We start from the raw sequence: 23,726 nt of genomic DNA on the forward strand, positions 1-23,726 counted from the left end.
GTTACAGCCATGCTATTAAGAGCAGGATAAAAACTTTGAAGGCGGAGGCTTGGCAGACATTGTTGTCAGCCTCCGAAAGCCGCGATTCCTCGGCTTTCTGGAAGCTAGTCAACGCCCCACTTCCGTGGGTTAAAATGCCTGAGAAGAGGTTAGACCTGGCTATTGATGGAGATACTTGGGCTGCCTATTTTCAACAGCTGTATAGTAACCCAAGTCTTCTCGGTACACCTCCATCGGACCCCATTGTTTCCTCTCCTACTACTACAGATTGCTTGAGAGAGTGTGTCCCTGACATTGTTTTCTCATGTGATGAGGTCATCCTTGCTATTAAGGGGAGTAGATCTGGCAAGGCTCCCGGTCCAGATGCCATACCAGGGGATGTCTTTAAGGCTGAAATAGATTTTTGGGCCCCGTTATTAACATCCGTCATGAACTGTGCAAACGTTTATGGCCTAATCCCAACCTGGACAGAAGCCATTGTGGTACCTATATACAAAAAAGAGGATAGGCATGTACCCTCTTATCGTCCTATCTCCTTGCTTGATGCCCTAATGAAGATTGCGGGATGCATTATCCTAAAACGTAAGCATAACTGGACAGAGGAGGCTGATGTCCTCTCTAGATTTCAATACTGTTTCCGAACAGGTAGGGGTACGGTCGAACAGAGCTTAAATTTATATTTTTTAATTTCGAAATATGTCGAGGCTAAACATGGTAACCTTTTCGTTACATTTATAGATTTAAGCTCAGCGTTCGACTGTGTTGACCATAATCAGTTATGGAGTGTTTTGGAGCACTTAGGACTGAACCTATCTATTCTTAATTTTCATTGCTTTGTATAGGGATGCAGGGGCCAGGGTGCGGTACGGACAGAGAGGTGAGTGCTCCTCAAGATTCACCATTGGCAGAGGTGTGAGGCAGGGGTGCATCTTAGCCCCCCTGCTTTTCTCGCTCTACATAAATGCCGTTTTTAACTTTATGCGGAGTTCTGAATGTGATTACCCTAAGGTAGAGGGCCATGCCGTTCCAATCTTGTTGTATGCAGACGATGCAGCTATTTTGTCTCAAACAAGGTTGGGGCTGCAAAGGGCGGTTACTAAATTTACTCTCTTTATGAAAGAAAAGGGTTTGAAGGTAAACATTGCTAAGACCTTTTCCCTGGCTTGTAGCAAGGGAATAAAGAAAACCCCATGCCCGATATTCATCGAGGGAAAAAAGATAGACACTGTAGAACAATTTCCATATTTGGGTATTTGCTTTCATAGAAAGGTGTCCTGGCAACCCGCTGTAAAAGCTAGGAAGCTTGCTTTTTCAAGAGCGATTGGCGCACTTCGAGATTTTGCTAGTAAAATTGGGGGGAGACCAGTCAAGCAGCTTATTACCATTTACAAAGCAAAGTGTGTATCAACGGCAATCTATGGGGCAGGGCTCTGGGGGACCGATACAATAACATCAATCCAGAAGGATGAAAATAAGTTCCTCAGATACCTCCTAGGTTTGCCGAAGTCAACATCCACTTATTTGATGCACAGAGTTGGGGCTACCGTTTATCTCTGATACAATTAAGACGGAGCCCATTCTCTTATGGCATAAGCTTTGGACTACCCCAGAAACGGCTTTTAATCGTGAAGTAATAGCTGATTGCCAAAAATTGGAGGGGGCAAAACACATAAAATGGATGTCTTTCGTTGAAAGGATGTGTATTGAAACGTGCCGCCCGGAGTTTTTAATTGACCCATCGAGCCTGGAGCAAATATCGAGGAAAGCCTTGAGAAGGCTCTTAATGGACCATTTAGAAGCCAAAAGATGGTCTACCCAAAAGGACAATAAAACTGTCTGGTCTTTCCAAAGGATCACCATGGTTCAGGGTCTTCAACTATACCTGGCAGCTGATATTAATTGCTTTTCAAGAATGCTCCTCTCCAGATTTAGATTGGGCTTCTTTTTTCGGCTAATTACTTTCCCCTCTTGCACTGATTGGTCTCGAAACCTGCTCCCTTGCCCTTGTGATGATATTGCACCCCAATCTAATATACATTGCATACTTTTCTGTAAATATTATCAAGTACCTAGAAAATCTTTACTGATACCTCTACTGAAGACCTGGGGACTGCGGTCTTCTAAGGATGCTTTTGTTCGTTTACAACAATTGGAGAATAGGGAAGTGATACTTATTGTGGAAAAGTTTTTAAAATTGTTGTTAAGGTTCAGGAAGTCGATATGATACATGAATTTTGTATAATTATTTATTGTCTATGTATTCTTTTTAATATCTTTTTTGTCAATGTCAAATCCTCTTTCTTGTGAAGCTACGTTTTTTTGGTTTTATAGATTTATATGTGGTTTTTAATTGCAATTCGATTATTGTAATGTGTGCTTTTATGATATCCTTGTGATTATCGAATTAAGCTTATTGAATTGAATTGACTCTCTGCACGACCACACCATAAAGAATGCGAAATAGACATAAATAATGGAGATCAGCAGAATAGAGAAAATAACACTTCATGAAAAATCACGAGAGAATCGAAACATGTGCACCATAACGCATAAAAAGTGCACCCTGCTGAAGAAAGGTTGCTGGGAAAAAATGGGGATGCAAGAGAAAAGGATGTCTCAATGGAAATCACTGGTCAAGCCCAGAACGTGGATTACCAAGTAGAGACCATACCAGATGTTCCACTGCTCCAATGGAAATTGGTTTAACAAAGGGTGCTCCCTGAGAGAATCGGGAGAGACTAATAATGCACCAGTAGTGGCATCTCACCAAACTGTACAGAACCTTCCACAAGGGGAATAAAAGCAACAGGATCCCTTAAGGGATAGCAAATATGGCAATATGCCTACGACAAGCGCCCTAAGAGCAGGTTACAGAGGTAATCCATCTCATACGAGAATACCAGAGAAAACAAGATGTCTTGGGAGAGGAGATCAGCAGAGAAAAGCAAAACCCATTGAATGGTAGTAGACCCATATAGGGTCACAAAGAAAGACAACTGGTTGTCGACCGTGAAAAAACAAAGAATAATAAGACCTGCAGAAGCAGTAACGCCACTCTGGGTGACGTGCCATACGAAGCACACCCACTTATGGGCCACCCTCCAGAAATCATAATCGAGCGCAGACGTGAGTCAGTGACACAACACAGAACACACTGAACATGAACACCACAGCCATAGAATAAGAATGTAGGTTGAGAGAAGGGAAACTGAGCTAAGGGTCTGCACTACCCCGAATGTCTCAAAAATGGCACAAAGCAGTGTTGGCATGGGCACCAAATTAATGGAGGCCATCAAAAGAATTGGACTACCTCCAAAAACCAAATAATACGAAACCAAGCCCACTGGCACAATGTCACTGAAGAAGCCATGGAGCGGCCAGTCGAATCAGTGGTGTCCAGTCCACACTAAATGGGTAGGAGCCTTTCGTAATCAACTGGGCTGGATCATTCCAATTAGCATCCGGGAGTAATGGCAACAGCTGTGCCAACTAATCCCATAAGGAAAGAGAAAAACATCCAAGGACGCAAGATGGGTTAAAGGAATGGAAAGCAGCACTGGTGGAAGAGAAATGTTTTCCACAAGAGTCCTGTCTCCGGGAATCTGTCAGAGTACAAGGAAGACAATCCAAATCATGGGAACCTGTAGTGTCCTGTACCACAAAACTGCAGCGTGTCAAGTGGCAGAGGAGACCAGCTGGGATCGGTGGGGGCACGGCGGTGCTTGTGGGCAATAGAGCAGTCTACATGAGCACCAGTATCAGGTTTAGCCCAAGCACCCAGCAAATTATCATATGGCGCCTCACAAAAGGGTAGCACCTGCTCAACACCGGTTTGGCCCTGATGAAGAATCCCAATAAGGGGGTCAGTAGACTTTGCCAGCAAAGGAAGAGAAATCTAAAATCACAGCCACCCTCTCCAACATGTCCGCCAAAGAAGAGCTGGCCTCCGTAGCTATGCCAGGAGGAGAAAGAAGGCCAGAAGTAGCGGAAAACTCCAACCCGCTTGCTTCACCTAGTCAACTATTCACCTTAGGAGGATCTCCCGATATGGCTCTATAAATCCAACCCCTTCCTCATCATCTTCCAGATATTGTTCATGTGAAAGTTACGCAGAAACATGATGCATTTGGCTCTGCACTGAACATCGATCGACGCTGATCCGATGTCGCACCGAAATCAGAAGACAGTGGAAGGACATCATAAGTCACAGATGGCGCCGTGGTCAGAATGAGGTGAGGTCAAAGCTGCAGGAGCGAGCTCTGAAGAGCCATGCACTGGCACCAAGTCTATCAGCGCCGCAGGTGTGAACCTTGAAGGGCTGTGCACTAGTGTCTATGAAGAAAAGGGCTTCACTGCAGCAAAGGGTGAACCCACCGGCGTGGGCACAGTCAAGGCACCCATCACCTGTTTAGGGCCCGAAGGCACTCCAGGGAAAGGTGAAGACCCAAAGATGGCGTGGAGAGCACAATCTCATTTGGGTCAGATGCTTTGGCTCCAGTAAAGACAGGGGAGGCAGAAGTGATTCTTGCATGGTGTCCTCTGTCCGAAGGTGAGAGGAGCTGTGGGAAACCACATTGTGAGGAGACAAAGCCAGAGTATGCTGCGGCTTTGACATCTTACGAGACTTACCGCGGGACGCTGACCTGGAGTGACGGCCACGGGATTGGCTCCTGGAATGCTCCATTAACGGATCGTACAGCAGGAAGGAGACAGAGGTTGATGAGACTGGAAGGGTTACGAGAACTGCGCAGACAGGAGCTTCATCAGTCGCCTTCGCAACACCTTCAGCTGCAATTGTTGACATGCGTCGCACTCCTCGGAGTCGTGGTGCTCACCCACGCACCACAGACCGAATGAGGGTCTATGGCCGACATAAATCGAGCATAAGACCCACAAGGTTTAAAACCAGAAGGATTAGAAAGCACACTGTTCGGGACTAAAAACATAGTAGGCCAAAACGAAAACTGCCAGGGGCGCCACTTCTCTGGAGTCATGTTGTAGTATGGAAAAGAAGAAACTTACATCAGCACGTCTAGGAAGGGTTTATACGGAACTCTGTTGAGGTCACATCCAGTGGATGGCATAGCTACGGCATCGCAGAACACCCTCTACCAGCACGCAGAGGTTCGGCTGGAAAAGTTTCTGGATCCAGTCTGGCACCTGGAGAGAATTCTAAGGTAAGGAGTCCAAGTTAAGGAATCTGAAGCTAGATGTCCCGATCAGATGAAATTCGCTACCAGCATACAGCCTTGAAAAATCCATAAGCAATATACGCCACTATGGGTCAAACACATTCGCTTTTGAACACCACAACATAAATTGAGGCAATAATTTCAGTTTTTGCTTTTATGTTCCTTGGGAAATACTGCACCACTCAGCAATTAATATTCAGGTAAGAGAGCATGCAAAGTGGCTCAGGCTAAGAGAGCGAATATCATATGCATGGCAAGAGGAATATATGGAGGTTCATGGCAGGCATCTTCCTACAAATACCAGCCTTCTATTTCCCCCCATAAGCACATTAGCCCATGACCGCAAGAACTGCGTAGTAATCATTACCAACATTCAAAACTGTAGCAACATCACCAAACTCACTATTTACACTTGACTAATGAACAAAGACAAAAGCAACTTAATCTTGCTAATCTGAAAAACGATTAACCACTCCTGTAATCCATCTTGTTGGATGCAGTGACGGAGATGAACGGAATTACATGCCCACGGCCTGTATACTGCTTTCCATCAAATCAGGAAGCTTGTAACAAGAGTGCAAACCCAGGCTGCCACTGCTGAGAGCTAGTCACCTACGTGCAACAGAACAGCTCTGAGCTGCTACTTCAAAAACGAAATCAGTCTGGGTGTCTTGGTGTCCAAGCATGCTAAAATGGCAACTTGAAAGGGGTGTGCAACCTTTTGGGCAAACTTTAACTTCTTACAAACATGAAGCATGCACATACGGTTTTAAAGCATACTCCTTTTGGGAGGCATCACAGACCGAACTGCTGTAGTGCACCCCAGAACAGATACTTTCCTATAAACAATAAAATAAACATACTTGCATAAAATGATACGTTCCTTGTATTTTTGTCATCAGATCCTGAAGTTTTTGTCTTCTTAATACAGGGTCATCTGGAAGACTAGAAGCGGAGCAAAATTCTGCAGCTGCCTGATGAACACTTTTTGCAGACTGGCCAGAAAAAAGAAAAAAGTGTAAGCACTAATGAATGCAGTTTCAAAAGTGCAAATGCAGGTTTAGAAATGCAAACGGTTGACTCAAAATGCACATCCTGGTCATTCACTTTCTCACTTGCACACGTTCTTGATTAATACTTCAAGAAGTTATTTAAAACACTGATCGAATTCTCCCATCAAGGCTATACTTGTGTCCAACTTAGTGCTACCACCAACACAGCAAGCAAATCCGTAAGGCAAGGCAGCATTCCTAGAGTGGTACCTAGCAGTGTTGCAAAATCCTTGAATTAAGCCCATTAACTACTATTTTCCATGCGCAGGGCAAAATAGAATTTTGCTTGGAATGCTTACAATACTTGCACCCTCCATCATTTAGAGCTCATTTAGAGTTTTACAAGAGGTGGTAAGTCAGTCAGTATGGCAGAGTACTTTACTCCCGCCATGCAGAGGGTCCTCCGCCTACCAAATTGGAGTTGTCCACCAGCCCTGTGGACAGCTCTACATTTTGGCAGGAACTACCATCATGAAGGTCCTATCAATGATATAGAAGTTTGGACGGCTTTTTCAAACAGGACTTCCTGGTAAAATATTACAACGTTTTACGTTTTCCAAAAAGAAACTTCTAATGCAGGAGTTTATTTTGTAACTAAGTAAACCAAATGCCTCCTCGTCCCCCCCCACTCCCACCATTGGTGTGGTTTCATGGTTTGGGATTTTTTTATTTTTTTATTTTCCCTGGTGGCGACTAACCAGAAAAAAAAAATACCAACTGACAGAGTATGGGCCTTCAGAGGTTCACATAAAACACTGTCAGGCAGTTGGAAGAGTATGTCAGTGACTGAGCCAGAGTAGGCTCGGTCACGGACAACTTTAGGTGTGCAGACTGTAAATCGGGTGGGCAGCCCTTCCGTTTGCTGGATAGGGTACTCAGTGCCCATTGCAAAGGAGTACCACGTCCGTCAAACCCGAAATCAGCCCCTTTGTTCGATTAATAAAAGCAATCAGTCCAATTTGGAGAGCGCTGCTAATCACCCAGGTGTATCCAGGCGCTGGGGATCTTGCGGAGGAGACTTAGTCGAACAGCCAGGTCTGGACTTCTTTTTATGAAATGGATGAAATGAAAGGTGATTTTATAGAGCGCAAACTGCCACTCCTAACGGAGTCTCCTGGCACTAAAAACAGATTAGGAGTGTAACAAACCTAAATTAGCTTTAGACAGAAAGCATCTGATAACCCGAATATCCACGTCTTCAACAGTTTTCTAAACTGCCCCTCCTGTTCGATAGCTCTGAGCTCCTTAGGCATACTGTTCCAGGCTTTTGTTCCCAACACAGTGGCTGATCTTCCGCCTCTGGTGGTGGCTAATTTAAACGCTGGAACCCTGAGCAAATTTGCAGTGGTGGACCTTAGTGTTCTCACAGTAGTATGAGGCCTGAAACTTGCTGAAAGATATCCTGGGCCCAGATGACTATGGGCTCTAAAAGTTGTCAATAAGAGTTTGAACAAAACTCTTGTGGACCAGGAGCCTTTGAAGGGCCATCAATGCAGCCGAGGCCAACGCCCTACGTTGTAATTCCTAAACCAATCTGGCCGCTGCGTGCTGGACCACCTGTAGTCTCCTCAGGATAGTTTTGTTAATTCCTGCAAGGAGACTATTGCAGTAGTCCAGCCTCGATAATATAAGGGCCACTGCGACTGTCTTCTTGGCTGCCAGAGGGATCAAATTAAAAAACTTTTTCAAAGTTTTTATAAGCCCAAGGCAGGTCCGGGTCAATTTCAGAACATGGGGCTTGAATGAAAGGGCAGAGTCAAACCACACGCCTAAATTCTTAGCCACTTCCACCGTTAATGGCGGCGCTGTGGTGTTGTCTGGCCACCAATCCTTCGGATGAAAAGAATTATCTTTACCAATTGGTAAGATTTCTGTCTTGTTGGTATTGCAACAGAGGTGATTTTCCCTCATCCATGGCAATACCGCTGTCAGACAGTTTTTGAAGTTTCCCTCTGCATTAGTAGTAGTCTTATCCAAGGAGAGGATCAATTGGGTATCGTCGGCGTACGACGTAATTTCGATCCCATAATTAGAGATCAATGAGACAAGAGGGGCCATATATATGTTGAACAGCAGAGGACTTAAAGAAGCACCCTGCGGCACCCCTGTGGTAATGACTTGTACAGATGACAGAAACGGTCCCAGCGAGATTGATTGTGTCCTATTTGTCAAAAAGGATGTGGTCCACGTCAATGCATGATCTGATATACCACACGATCTCAATCTGGCTAGCAGGATTTTGTGTGAGATGGAATCAAAAGCTACTGACAAGTCTAAAAGAATCAAGACTGCCCTCTTGCCCTCATCCAGAATAAATGTAATAGTATCTGATATTTCGAGGAGCGCCGACTCAGTTGAATATTTTGGTTGAAAACCGGATTGACGGGGATGAAGAACCTGTACTGACTCTAGGTAATTAGAGAGCTCCTTATACACGATTTTCTCTGTGATTTTACCCAAAATGGGTAACAAAGATATGGGCCTATAATTTGCAAGACTTGGAGTCGATTTTCGACTTCTTCTTCAAGGGTTTTACTATGGCGAATTTCCATTCGTCTGGCACCGTCCCGGTAGCTAGTGAGGAGTTCACGATCATTAATCACCAAATTAACGATGTCGATGATATGATGTAAAAGCATCGGAGGACAAGCATCCAGAGGAGATCCCGATTTACAAGCCAAAATCGCCTCCTTAGTCTGGGAGAGAGTAGCTGGTTCAATGGCTTGGAGGCCAGAACTACCATCACTATTTGTAGACATCTGTGCCCCAAAAGGCTCCAAATGGTCTTTGGTCACAAAGTTCTTTTGTATGGCCTTAATCTTTTCATCAAAAGATTGCGATGTCTTCACATAACTTTTGGGAGGGAGGAATTTCTATGTGTACCCCCTTGGGATCTGTGAATGATTTTACAATTGTAAAAATCTTTTTGATTATGTTTTGCCATAGTTATTTGATTATGGAAATATAACTTTTTTGCTGATTTAATAGCTGCGTTGTATCTTTTCCTAAATGTTTTAAAAATCAGACAATTAGATTCTTCATAACCCCTTCTCCATCTGCGTTCCAACTGTTTGGATTGCAGGTGAAGTCCTAGTTCTTTTGAGAACCAGGGTTCCCTATGTGGTTTCCTTTTACTTAATCCAACCGGGCGACCAGATGGAAGCAATTCCTCCCCTATCGATGACATCCAGTTGTGAAACTGACGAGTGTCTTCTCCAGGAGCCCCTGTGAGAGTTGGAACCTTGTCCAGTGCCACTGTTAGCAACAAGTTATTTGTGAGTAGGCACTGCCATTCCTTCCTAGGGGACCCTACCACTGTCTTCCTTACTCTGTGATCCTTAACAGGGATCGGAATATTTATTGGGCTAAAACTGTGGTCAGACCAGATCTGTGGGGATGGCTTTCCTATCTGGAGTGTACGGAGGTTAGTGCAAACCACATCCAGTGTATGCCCTGCCCTATGAGTTGACCCCTGAACCATTTGCTCCATACCCAGCAAATGAATCATCTCCACAAAAGATGAGACCCCCGGGGTTATGAATACCAACAGATAGACTGCGGTCCGGTTTAATTCACCAATTTGTTTCATGTATCACTACGACTCCTTCAGTGCACTCTAGAAACCCATAACTGAAAAGGGCAGCTTAGCAGTCTCTGTAAAGACCCATTGTCAGATTACCCGACTGCAGATAAAACACTAGCGGTTCCATTGGCCTGGTTATGTTGTAGCTGATTTGGGAACAACAGACCTTAAATTTGGAGAGCGAATCCATCTGAAATACAGAAAGGGGAACTAGGATGAATTGCAAAACTACACCCATTTAGTAGGCTGAATATCTAAAGAAAATTATTTACTTTCTGTAGTGATCTTTCTAGTGACTCCTAACCATAGCTTCCTTCCTTCTTGAATACACACAAATGCCAGACTAGATTTTGTCATTATTGCTCCCCTTGCACTAGCAGCACGCGCTGCGTGAATGTGCGTTTTCAACCAGCGGTGGAAGTGACATTGGAACTGCATAAAAGAATCATCTGTGTGCACTGACTGTTTCTTTCTGGACTGTCCACGCAGTCAGACAGAGCCCAATAACTGAACAGATGTGGCAGTGTGAACATTACTAGGTTGGGACCTTTTATAGATTACAAAAAGACTATTCTGCAGGAGGGGCAGCAAGAGTGAAGAAGAACCTGTGGGTTTCAACAGAAAGACGTACCAAAGGTAAGCCACTTGTTCTTCTGAAGGATATTTCGAACTGCAGACATTTCACCTTGAATAGATACCACAGCAGTATCCCCAAGGTGGTTGGTCTGTGGAACGGCTCAGACTAAAACGTCCTGCCAGACTGACCAGGCAATATGCCCTTCCCATCAGACCGGTCTATTAAGAAATAGTGCTTCCAGAACGTGTGGCTGGACAGACAAGCTGCACCCTCATTAATGTCCAGAATGTACACCATGCATGCCAATGTAGTAGCAACAGACGTTCCCCTGGTGGAATGAGACCTCACCCCCTGTGGGGATGCTTCTTAGCCAATGCTGAATGGATTGTCTTTTGATAGAAACTCCACTTTGGTCTGCAACACCAGTTTATCAAGGAAGGAGGAATATGGAGTCAGAAAATGTAAACAAGGATGTTTGGTCCGGAAAGTGCAAAAACACAAAGGGTCGAGAAGTAACTTACCAGGGCAGGTTCATATTTAACCTACTAGTAGAGGCCTGGAACACAAGGCTCTCAGGCAAAGAATGCTATAAGAAGAAGGCAGGGTCACCTTGGGCAGGTCTACAGCAGTTATCAAACCCAATTACCAGTAGGCAAAAGCAATGCCCATTAGCATGACAGAACGGCTCCTCCTTTACAATGAGGCTGATGGAGGGAAATCTGTCCGGGCTGCAGAACCTCAATCAGTATGCTAGTTTTGACCTCAATAGATAGTATCTGCAAGTAAATAACTTCATCTACACGCTGGATGACTACAGTGAATGAAGGAGATTCTTCTGTTGAGGGGCCAGGCATGGATCTATCAGACCATCAGTGGAGGTGTCCAAGTCACTGGCCTCTTGCAGGTCCATTGTAAGGTTGTAATCGTAGTACTGAGATGTGTACTCCCAGTCTTCTGCATTGCCATCACACAGACTAAGTTGACAAAGTACTGAATTTGAGCCAAAAAGGATTGTGTAGTGCTTGAGGGAGACTCTTGGGCAATAGTAACTTGACTGAATCAGAATAGTTGCGACTGGCTGTGTGATCATGTATAGGAATTGACTTCGGTTGGGGTGGATTTGCCTCAGAGTCTGACAAAAATAAATCAGTCGTCCTCTGGCATCATTTTGAATGTGAGGAGTATCTTTCAAGGGCACGGCCTATAAAGTAGGAGTGGGTCCCCAACATCAAATTCTAGCAGTTGTGGGTCCCCACCATCAACTTCAAGCTGGAGCAGGTGTTGGGCACCTTTCTTCAGTGTTTGAAGACAACATTCAGATTTGCACTCTCAGATCACCTTAGGATTCATCAATGCCCAGTTGTTGCATGCCTAGAGTTGTACGACAACCCTACATAAAAGAGACAGACCTCCTAGGGGTCTGTCAGAAAAACCAGTTTGTGCCGGTCCCTATTAGGCTCAAACCCTATGGTTTTTGGTGGGCACCTGCACACTGGAGAAAGAATTTTGTAACAAAAACATGGTCAGAGACAAAGTAAAAGTTTGGGAGTGGGCTACGACTCTCAAAGTACTGACATCAGCACGCATTGGTGGGCCTTAAATGCTCTTAGATATCATTTTCAGGGTAGGTCAAAACAGAGGAATCTGCAGTTAAAAGTGTCCATCAAAAATTAGGTTTAAAGTTCACATCAGCACTGTATATTGGCTTGATAGTCGACTTGTGGGGGTAGGCATGCAGTTTTGGGTAAGCGATGAGGGGTAGCGAAATAAAAGTATTGAGTTGGAACGTAAACGGGTTGGGGGATAAGATCAAGCAGAGTGTTGTCCTTCAGTTTCTCAAACGACAGGTACCAGACGTGGTTTTGCTTCAGGAGACTCATTTAATTGGCAACTCATGTAATGTTCTGCATAGAATGGGATATAAATTGATTGCATGTTCGGGGTTTACTTCAGGCTCTAGAGGGGTCGGGATTCTGGTCCGCAAAGCGTTTCCGCTGGCGGTGGCCTCGACCTTGGAAGACGAGAGGGGCAGATATATTGGAGTCACTGGCTCTTGGGAAGGTCATTGCGTAACCTATCTTTCTATTTATGTCCCCCCTGGACTGCAGGGCACGACCTTGATGGATTTGGGATCTGTCTTGCTCTCGCTCCCCGAGGGACTGGTACTCATGGTTGGAAACTTTAATGCTGTTGTCTCTGGGACTATGGATAGGCACCCCCCTAGAGAATTGGGTCGGTCGCTGTTATGGCTACCGGACTTTATGGAGGCAATGGGTCTTGTGGACTGCTGGAGACTATTTCATCCTGATCGGAAGCAATTTACTTTTCACTCTGGTGTGCATGATAGTCTCTCACGACTAGACTACTGTTTGGTCCCCGCTGCTCAAGTTTCATGTGTTGCTGAGGTCGTCCACTTGGCTAGAGGTATATCGGACCACTCTCCACTGTGGATCCATGTAGTAATGGGCCGTGGCTCGGCGGGCAGAGTGGCCCCGATAAACCCATGGTATCTAGGCAATCCCAAGGTTGGAAAGGACCTTATTGCCAAGTTGGAGGAATACTTTGTCACTAATGTGGGGTCGGTTTCCTCTTCAGTTTCTCTCTCCGAGGCCTTAAAACAGTCATTGGAGGCCAAGCCCTATCACAGATAGCAGGTTACAAGAAGGAAAAGCAGAGGGAGGTCGTGACGTTGGAAACTGAAATCCGGGAGTTGGAGGGAGACTTGGAACGGGATGTGACGCCAGATAAGCTCCACCAGCTGCGCTTGAAACAGCATGAATACAAGACTCTGGTCACTGGCAGGGCCAAAGCACTTGGTAGGGAGCAACATGGTAGGCTTTATGATTTGCGAGATAAGGCAGGTAAGCTTATTGCTTGGTTGGACAAGGAGTGGGCTTCCAGATTGGTCCCTGAGCTCCTGACGGAGGAAGGGGAAACACTCACTGATCCACAAGATATTGTAAATGCATTCCCTAAATACTTCCAAACAGTCTACACTTGAGTCTCATCTTGCTCGGAAGCGGACTCTTGTTTGATGCTCCGAGACATACAACTTCCGCGTCTTTCCTTTGAAGACGCCAAGTTTATGGATAGTGAGCTGACGTCAGACGAGATTGCCTTAGCTATCTGCTCCTTAAACTCTGGCAAGGCATTAGGCCCCAACGGACTCCCTATAGAATTGTATAAGCTTAAGCCAGACCGTGTTGCTCCTTATTTGAAGGAAATGTATTAGGAATCCAGAGAGAAAGGATCACTCCCCAGAGACCAGAGAGTGGCATTGATAGTCGTTATACACAAGGAGGCAAGATTAAAACCGATTAAGCAAAGAGATAGGTCTGTACGAGGCGCAATGTCGAGCCCAAGATTCTGGCCAAACTTCTGGCAAATAGGTTAATTAAGATCATTACTGATCTAATACACCCCGACCAGTCGGGCATTATGCCCCATAAAAATACGGCATTAAATCTTCGTAGACTCCACGGTGTACTGGCCAGGTCTCAGACATCGCAGGAACCAGCTATAGTTGAGTCACTTGACGCAACAGTGGCATTTGATATGATTGAATGGCCTTATTTATGGGCGGTTTTGGCGAAGTTTGGTTTTGGCCCAGGATTTATTGGTTTGATACGTCTGCTATACTCTGAGCCGCTCGCCCAAGTTGTAGTAAACAGTCTCTACCTCCTTCGTGTTGGGGTGGGGTACCAGACCGGGTTGCCCGCTGTCCCCCCTTCTCTTCTCTCTGGCTATAGAGCCCCTTGCGGCTTGGTTGCGTTGGGAGCCTTCGATTAGGGGTCTGCGGTGGTCTCATGCTTGGGAGGACCGCATTTCTCTATATGCGGATGATATTTTGCTTTACTTGGCCTCTCCCTGCAAGTCACTTATAGTGGTTTTTGATGTCCTGGCATCCTTTGGGAGGAACTCTGGGCTTTCAATTAACTGGAAGAAGTCGGTCCAGTTTGTATTAAAGGCAATGTAAAAGGCAGTGTGGTCTGGTTGGTACCTTCATGCACATTATTTGGGTGGGTGAGCGAGCAGCCACCTATTGGAGGAACATACATAACATCATACATGAAGTACTTGGAGTCTCACTGTCTCCCGAGGCAAGGAGGTGTTTGCTTAACATATGGGAACCCACTGATTTAAACACTTCGCAGACACAATGGGTCACTCAATGCTAAATGATTGCCAAGAGAAATATTGGCCAGTTGTGGGGAGCAGCGGAGCCCCCTTCCGTGGAGGGGTGGGAAACCGTGTATGTTTAGGGAAAAAAACATATCTGGCTAGGGGACGCCCTCTGAAGTGTTCATTAGTGTGGGGGCCTGGGAACAGTTACAGGAGAGAGATTTGTACACCGCCCAGGATTGCTGTACCGGAGGATTCCCCCTCCCCGTGAGGTTCCAATGTAACTACGTGTTGTGTCTCCTGTATCCCACGATGTATGCTCAACTGCTGTGATTGACCCCCTGTAATGTATACTATTGCTGGTGTTTGTGTTAATAAAAAGAAATATTAAAATTTTTTTTTTTTACAAATTCGGTTTAAAATGTAAATTGATTTTTTGAGATTATGTCCCGAAGTAGGCGCTTGACCTTGGATTCAATGCCCACATGTGCTCACACGAATAAACAGTTAACAGCAGGGTCATTAGAGATAGATAAGGGCTAACGTTTTATCATAGTAGTTTTTAATGCTATTCAGTATAGCGTAAAAATTATATTTGACATTTTTAATGTATGTTACACTTTGTAATGGAAGGGTTACTGCAATGTGAGGCTAGGTTATGGTATTTTTCTAAAGCACTCAATTACCAAAAAGGCGTCTTGGCGCTTGCAGAACGGACAGAGGACTTGGAGGTAAGAAGCCTATTTATAAGTAAATAACTGTCTTCAAGGCTTTCCTGAAAGCCAGAAGGATGGGAATGGCTTTGATGTATAGAGACCGAACATTCCATGCTTTCGTTGCTCTCAGTACAAAGATTCTGCCTCCCCAAGCCGTGTGTTTGAATCTGGACACTACCACTGATAAGGCAGAGGCAGATCATAAGGACCTGCCTGGAGTGTATCAAGTGATACTCTTCACCAGGAAATCGGGATCTAGGTTGTATAGTGCATTGTAGGCAATGCAGAGTGCTTTAAAAATGAGCCTCTGCCTAATGGGGATCCAGTGAAGGTTTTTAATGGACTGAGACCAAATGATCTCTCTGGACTTAGCAGCACACAAGCTGCCACATTTTGCAAGGTTTGCCCATTACAGTAGTCCATCTTGGACAACACGAAGGATGTGACTACTGTTTTCTGAACATTAGGTGGAATAAAAGGTAAGCAGAGGTAACCGGATTCACCCAATCCGAATAGGTAAATTTATCATTGAGTAGGACTCCCAAATTCCTGGTTTTCCTAACTGTTTTTTGGGAGTAAGCCTGAATCTGGTGGCCACCACACACAGGACCAGAAGGATGACTGGGCACCTAAAAGCAAAACCTCAGTCTTTCCCAAATGAAGTTTCAGGCAGTTCTTGGACATTCCTAAACGGACAGCCTGCATACAATACACAGAAGGAGAGGGAGGTAGGGGGAAGTCAGCTAGGTCTGCCTTCAATATGCAGACAAAGAAAACCCAAGGTCACGGGTTTAAGGACTTAGTCAAAGGAGGAGGCTTCCAATCAATATGATCAGAAATTGCCTTCAGGAAAGAAAAAATTCTTTGAGTCTCCCCACTCACCAGGGTTTCCCCACAGTGACATGCTTCATCATTGGGGCTATCCCAGTTCTCTACGAACTGGGGTGTGCTACGACTTGCGGAGAATACGTAGGAGCACTTAAAGTGCAGTGTGTGGTGGAGTGGGTGAAAGTGATTAAAAGTACCTTGCTAGTGGGCTTAAATACTTTATCGCTCCTAGGTTGGTATATCGAAAAGGGGGTGTTACACGGAAAAACCTAACTGTAATGGGTAGGAGTTCAGTGTAAGATAAACATGTTTCGAGCCTACCCCTAACTCTTCATCAGGACCACACAGGGACCAGCCCTGTGTTGGCCACTCCTATTAAACCTAAATATGGAAATGAAATATTAAATTAAGAAAACGCTGCAACTAATAAAGCATACGTGGTTTATACATACGATCACCATATCACGTAATGGAACTATAATAGTAAAAAGATGGTTAGAGGACAGCCCCCTCTCTGGTCGAGTAGGTGGGTACACATGGTCATGAACTTCCATGCTGTTGGGCTCCATAATGGGGCATGCAGACTTCCATGATCAGAGCGTGGTTGCAACCTCAAAGTTATAAACATGCCTGCCAAACGTGCTACGTGGTTGTAGGTACATTTAAAAATCCAATCCTCATGTGGTGACAATCACACAACACACAAAAACAGGGAAAATTGTGTTAAAAACGACTGTAAGCACATACTTTGTTTGAAGCAGAAGTACGCTTCATGGACTCGGGGGCAGGGCAGTGTTTCCCTGTGAAATTATCTGCCAGGTTTGAGGAAAAAGGGTTGGAAAACATTAGCCCGTACATATGAAACCCTAGAGTAGTCTGGCTTCTTTCTTGTTATCAGGTTCCTGTGGTGGAAAAAGACTTACTTCTAGGTAGGGAGAACCGCTCCTGGACAGCTATTCGTCTCCCCGCCAGACCGCATCTTAGCATGTCTCTGGCAGGGGACTGAATAAATCCTTCTGAGTTTCCCGCATGTTGGCCTGAAATGACTGGACCGCACGAGACGCAGCACAAAATGGCCACTGCCGATGGCAAAGGTGGCAGCCATGTTGGTAGGATACACGAGTGGGCTCCGCGTTATCCTAAAGACATGCCCTGTATGGAAATGTAGATATACGGGTTGAAAGTATGTTTCATTAATTTAATTTAACACCTTCAGCGCAGCGCGAATTTTCGCGCTGTGCTGAAGGTTCTAATGAGCCAACGGGCTCATGATGGAACGGTTCCGTCATGAGCATCGAAGGGGTTAAGTAAAACTGTGGCTCCACCAAAACCTTCAAGTTTGTGGTTTAAATAGGTTAGGTAAATGATGTATTAACAGAATATCGATGAGAACATTAACTATTGTGTGGAACGCAAATTTGCACTTTCCCTTCATGTAGTGGTGTTACAGGTGGTGGCCAATGAAGTGGTGGGCAGACGGTCTATCCCTTGGGGTCATGGACCACCTTAGCATACTTTGTTTCCATATAGAGCGACTGTTGTCACAAGATGTGGTCCCTACATGTGTGGATTGGGGAACGAATGCACATGGTCGTGTTGGTAAGCCAGAGAATATCAACCATGTGATATATTACACATGGCTGGTTACAGAGGGTTACCCCAGTTGTGGTGGTATTAGGAAATCCCTCCTTGATGAAGGGGCAAAATCTGTCACGGTGGTGTATGTTTGCAGTTTATAATGGGTCCGTGGGGTATATACCCTGATCTTGGATGAAGGACCTACAAGTTATACATCATGGTAGGTTAGGTAGAGACTGGCAGGAGGTAATCATTCAGCAAAACAGGCCCCAGAGGATGTCATTGTTAAGGGCCTGGGTGTCAGTATGGAGTTTGAAAACCCATCGCTGTTCTCTCTCATGTAACTTCTTTTCTAGGTTCTCTTTGCGATTGATGTGTTCTAGTACCACCCACCTCAAATCGTTCGGTGTGTGTTGTTTCTGTAGGAAGTGGGTAGTCATTCTCGTGGTGGTGCGCTTGCAGCGTAGGTTACTCCTGTGTTCAACTATGCGGGTGCTAACTTTCCTGGTGGTCATCCCTACGTAGTGGAGATTACATGTGCACGTAATGAGGTACACTACCCCTGTCGTGTTGCAATTAGTGAATTGTCTCAGTTCCCAAGTGGTATTGTTATACAAAGTCACTGTCTTGGTGGCTGAAGTGAGGTGGCAGACACTGCAGTTACTACAAGGGTAGTGTCCTGTGGATAGTGGGTGCAACCATCGAACACTGCCTTCCTCCTCCTTTGTGGTATTTGGTCGTGTATGTACTAAGTGTTTTTTCATGTTCATGCCATGTTTGGGACTGAATATGGGCGAAGGAATGTTCAGCCCCCCTACTGTTAAGTGTGCGCCAATGTTTTTTGACTATTTTAGTCACTGTCAGACGCAACATTAATTGTGGTGATGCAGATAGGTCTCTTGGTTTCAGTGGTGTTGTTAATTTTGAGCTTAAGCAAAGCTTCTCTGTTGTTCGAGACCCTCTTTTTTGCTTTTGACACTAGGTGTTTAGGGTAATAACGCCTCAGCAGTTTCTCACTAAGATCTTTAGCCTGGGAATTGTAGTCCTGTTTGTCAGTGCAGTCACTCCTAAGGCACAAGAATTTGCTGAAGGGGAGGTTTTGTTTCAGATGCCGGGTGTGGAAACTGTCGTAACTAAGGCAGTTTCTGGCAGTGGGCTTGAAATGTGTAGTGGTGGCTAGAGTCCCTTGTCGTGCCAGAAGATCAAGGAAGACTAGGTGTGAGCTGCTCATGGTGTAGGTAAATTTTAGATAGGGATCCTGTTGGTTCAATCATCTCATGAATTCACTGGCTCCTGTCTCAGTGCCCTCCCAGATCAATAGAACATCGTCTATGTACCTTTTACACAATTGGACATGACGTAGGTGGGGGTTGTTGTTTAGTATCTTGTGCCTCTCCAGATGGTGCACGTAGAGGCCGGCCACGTGGCGCAAAAGTGCTCCCCATACTGGTACCATGTTGTTGGAGGTACAGATGATCTTCAAACCTGAAGAAATTTTCAGTTAGTGCCAGTCTGCAGCATTCTAGGACTACGTGTCTAGGGGTGTGATCGGTCCACTCGTTCTCGAATAGGATCAGAAACTAGAATTATCGTTTTGTAGGAAACTGCAGTTAATTTCATCTACGCGTTGACTGTAAAACAGATTTTTGATGATCTTGCTATAATGTGCAGGCGAGTGATCTAGAGTGGGTTTCTTGATGAGTGGGAGACCGTTGGAGAATGTTTGGACCGCAGCAGGGGGCCAGGACTACAAGCCCCAGCTAGCAATATGGCTCACACCGTAACCGCAGTCTGCAGCGCCAGGAGGCGCATAAAAGCAGCCTAGGACTCCTGCAGCACGGGAGTCAGTTGGAGATTGTTTGGACCGCAGCAAGGGGCCAGGACTACAAGCCCCAGCTAGCAATACGTGCTCAAACCGTAACCACAGTCTGCAGCGCCAGGAGGCGCATAAAAGCAGCCTAGGACTCCTGCAGCGCGGGAGACAGTTGGAATGTTTGGACCGCAGGAGGGGGCCTGGACTACAAGCACCAGCTAGCAACACGGCTTGCAATCCACAACTGCATTCTGCTGCGCCAGGAGGCATGTAAAAGCGGCCTAGGGCTTCGGCAGTGCGGGCCGCACATGGCGTGCCTGGGTCGCGCCCGTCCGCGGCTCGGTTGATCCTACCTTTTTGGCTGGTTACTTTTTCGAAGCGGAGACAGAACAAATTACAGATTATTTGCCTTTTTTGCTTGGAAGCCACCTTCCAAAGTTACAGGTATGCGAAAGCTCTGGAGCATCTAACTCCGCGGTGAGCACAAGTTTTATTGTTCAGTTGTTGGAATTGTGGAGATCCCCCTGATCGTACAGGTTCCTTATCAACACTAGGACTCTTTGGTATCTACTTAAGAGGAAGAAAAAAGCTGCTAATAATGAACCTCTAGCTAATAAAAGGGCTACTATCGATTTGTTTCTAGCAAAAGCAGGGGGGCCATTTCTCAAGTCAAACAAGCTTTATTCGACAATTGTCATAAAAGCATTACAATTAAAAAATTCATTCAATAAGATAAAGATAAAATATATACAAATACATAAGAGGGCTAAAAATCATCATAGTAAAAAATTATCAGGTTTGAATACATCAGGTAATCACAAAAATTAATCATCCAGAGACTTATCCCTTTACACTTTTACTTCTGATGACCCAGGACATCCTAAAAATGTTGCCACAGCTATATATATTAAAGTACTTAGGTTTGTGCAGATGATTCTAACGGCCATTATTCCACTACGAGTGCCCAGCAGTTTAGCCATGGGTCGTAACCAAACTCTGCGTGGGGCAGAGTATGCAGGGCACCCAAAGAGTAGGTGACTAACTGTCTCTTTGGGATCAGGGCACGATGGACAAGAGGCGTTACCTCCATTAGACCACCTGGATGTAAATACTCTGACAGGAATACTGCAGAGTCTCAGTTGGAAGTAGAGCTTTCTATCCAGTGGCTTATTTATGTCGTCCCAGAATGGCTCAAATAGAGTCTCATCCTTGAACTCCATAAACACCCCAGTTAATGAGTGGAGGAGTGGTCCTAAACAATTTAGAGGATATCATTCCCCAGTACAGACCCTTTATTGCCTTCGACGGAAATATAGCGTTAATGGGGTCCTCCCATGCCTCCACCAGACCCAGCTCTCTGAGAATCGCTCCAATTCCAGAGAGCCATTTTACCTGATGGAAAACATCACTTTTAATAATGTCCAAGAGTCCCATGGAGAATATTTTTAGTTCCGGCGTTACCCATAGTCGCCTCCAGTATAATACTGGGCGAAGGGTTGCAATAATCTCAATTGGTTTCATGCCTAGGTCCTGAAAAACTGGGCCCATAGGAGTACTCTGTGGTAGCATGATAAGGTTGCGTAAGAAGCTATTTTCAGAACTTGTTAACTTGCTTAGGTTCCCATGCCCCAATATTTCTACTCCGTAGAGGGCTGCGCTCACAGCCTTCGCATTGTAGACCATAATTGCAGGGGCCAACAGTTTTGTCAGGGACTTGGCATGCTCACTGTTTAGTGCACCTGCTAGTTGTCTATGCTTCAGGGTTGCTAGGTCTATCTGTTCGTTCCATCGCAGATCATGCTGTATGGTTACGCCCAGATATGAAAATGATTTAACTTGTTCCAGGGGTAGGTCGTTCATCAATATTTTCCCTCTAAATGATTATTGTTGATTAAAAGACAAACTTCGATTTTAAAACGTTAATTTCCAGCCCATGATTGGTACAAAAGGCTTCAAAGATCCCAAGTGCTTTTTGCAAGCCACTTGGGGTCTTGGAAATGATAAGAGTCGTCGGCGAACATTAAAATAGGTACTTTGGCGCCTGCTAAAATTGGGGCATCAACATTTTCCTCAATCAGGGCCATTGCCACATTGTTAATATAGAGAGAGAAAAGAGTCGGGGCTAGCACGTAACCTTGGCGCACTCACCTCTCCACTGGAAACTGATTTGTGACGCTTCCAGGAGGACCCCATCTTATCTGAGCATAGTTGTGCACGTGCAATTTGACAATCAAGGAAAGACGGGTAGGAGGCATACCCATATCATTCAATACAAGCCACAAGTTTGCACGCGGACAAGATCGAAGGCTGCCCTCAAATCGATGAAGGCAGCATATAAGCTACCCCCCCCAGTTGAACAACCTTCCAATAGAGCATGGTAAAATTTAGGACTTGGTCGACTGCGCTTATGCAGACTCTGAATCCTGCTTGGAGGTGGGGCAAAATATTCATCTCACGCTCCCACTCATGTACTTTATTTAATACCAGTCTGCCATAGATCTTCTGAATGGTGTCAATTAGACTGATAGGGCGATAATTACCTGAGAGTGACTTGTCACCCTTTTTGAAGACAGGAATTATTTCCGCCCCATTCCAGGATTCAGGTATTGGTGATCCTTTAGCTATCATATTAGCCAGTAACAGTATGCACTTTCCCCAAGGTTCTCTATCGTTTAGGAAGATATCTGCTGGGACACCATCTATTCCTGGCGCTCTACCAGGTGTGATAGAATCCAAAGCGTGTTGAATGTCCCGAATAGTAAACGCATCTTCCACCCATGGGGTATATAAAATCCCGTCTCTTTGTTCCGAGGGCAATTCCAGCCCTCTGGCGTATTGGGGCCTAAAGTGAGCCACCCAGTCGTCCTGGGCTACCCAGTTTTGGGGCTTTTCTGGGCGACCTTCGGCTCCCCATTTCAACAAGTCCCAGAATCGCTTAGAATTCTTGGCGGAACTGGCCTCCTTTAATTCCACACACTTTTTGTTTCATCCCAAGCACGCTTGGATTTTTGGATGGCAGTTTTATACGCACTCCTGGCGAGACTGGCACTGGATGTAAATGTAGTGTATTTTGTAAAGCGCACAGCTGCCCCAACGGGGCGTCCCGGCGTTGTATAAAGCTGTGGAACCCTTCCTGGCTCTCCCTGTTAGATGCCTCTCCTGGGCACCCCCAAGGTGAAGCCAGGCATCCCAGTGTTGTAGGGGCCGTTGTGGAGATTAAGCAAGCTATTGCCCAGAGTTGCAGCGTGGGACCCATGATTAGAGTAATTTCAAAAAGGGGTGGTGATGGACAGAGTATCTGAGTTAATCAGAACACTCCTACCCAGTCAACAGATCAGGGCTTGATCCATCACCGTTTTTTAGCTCACTGCACCATCCCAGTTCAGAACCTGGCTATATGCAAATTAGTCTGTCCCTGGCCCAGTGCATCATGGGAACAGGGCAGACCAAACTACCAAGCCAATTCTTCACTGGAAAGGAAACAAGCTTCCGGGGACCGGTTTCTGGCATTACAGCCGTCTTCGGCCCGGCTTGCTTGAATCCTGATGGTGCAGTGAGCAAGGGACTCATGTCTGAGCATACCCTTCCACACTCATGGTGGCCAAAATATTTTCAAAAAGGGGTGGTGATGGACAGAGTATCTGAGTGAATCAGAACACTCCTACCCAGTCAACAGATCAGGGCTTGATACATCACCGTTTTTTAGCTCACTGCACCATCCCAGTTCAGAACCTGGCTATATGCAAATTAGTCTGTCCCTGGCCCGGTGATGGATCAAGCCCTGATCTGTTGACTGGGTAGGAGTGTTCTGCATTAATTCGGAATACTCTGTCCATCACCACCCCCTTTACTGTATCGTTTTGGCCACCATAAGCGTGGTAGGGTATACTCGGATGCGAGTCCCTTGCTCACTGCACCATCAGGATTCAAGCAAGCCGGGCCGAAGACTGCTGTAATGCCAGAAACCGGTCCCCGGAAGCTTGTTTCCTTTCCAGTGAAAGAATTGGCTTGGTAGTTTGGTCTGCCCTGTTCCCATGATGCACTGGGCCAGGGACAGACTAATTTGCATATAGCCAGGTTCTGAACTGGGATGGTGCAGTGAGCTAAAAAACGGTGATGGATCAAGCACTGATCTGTTAACTGGGTAGGAGTGTTCTGCATTAATTCGGAATTCTCTGTCCATCACCACCCCCTTTACCATGATTAGAGTAGGCGCCGATTATTGAGTCCGCGGACATTGAGCCCAAGACCCTGCCGCGTCGGGA

The 23,726-nt window shown here is 45.6% G+C and overlaps 1 protein-coding gene across 5 annotated transcripts in view; it reads right to left on the reverse strand.

The window, feature by feature from the left end:
- The window catches only part of CAPRIN2 (caprin family member 2), an 857,580-nt gene that overhangs the window by 455,585 nt on the left and 378,269 nt on the right, over window positions 1-23,726 (reverse strand). For all 5 annotated transcript variants that reach the window (XM_078673768.1, XM_078673767.1, XM_078673766.1 and 2 more), the window contains one exon: window positions 6,056-6,187. In XM_078673768.1, coding sequence (XP_078529894.1) covers window positions 6,056-6,187 — 132 coding nt within the window. The remainder of the gene's footprint in view (window positions 1-6,055; window positions 6,188-23,726) is intronic.

Source organism: Lissotriton helveticus, chromosome 1_1 (assembly GCF_964261635.1).
Source record: "Lissotriton helveticus chromosome 1_1, aLisHel1.1, whole genome shotgun sequence".
NCBI classification, from domain to species: domain Eukaryota; kingdom Metazoa; phylum Chordata; class Amphibia; order Caudata; family Salamandridae; genus Lissotriton; species Lissotriton helveticus.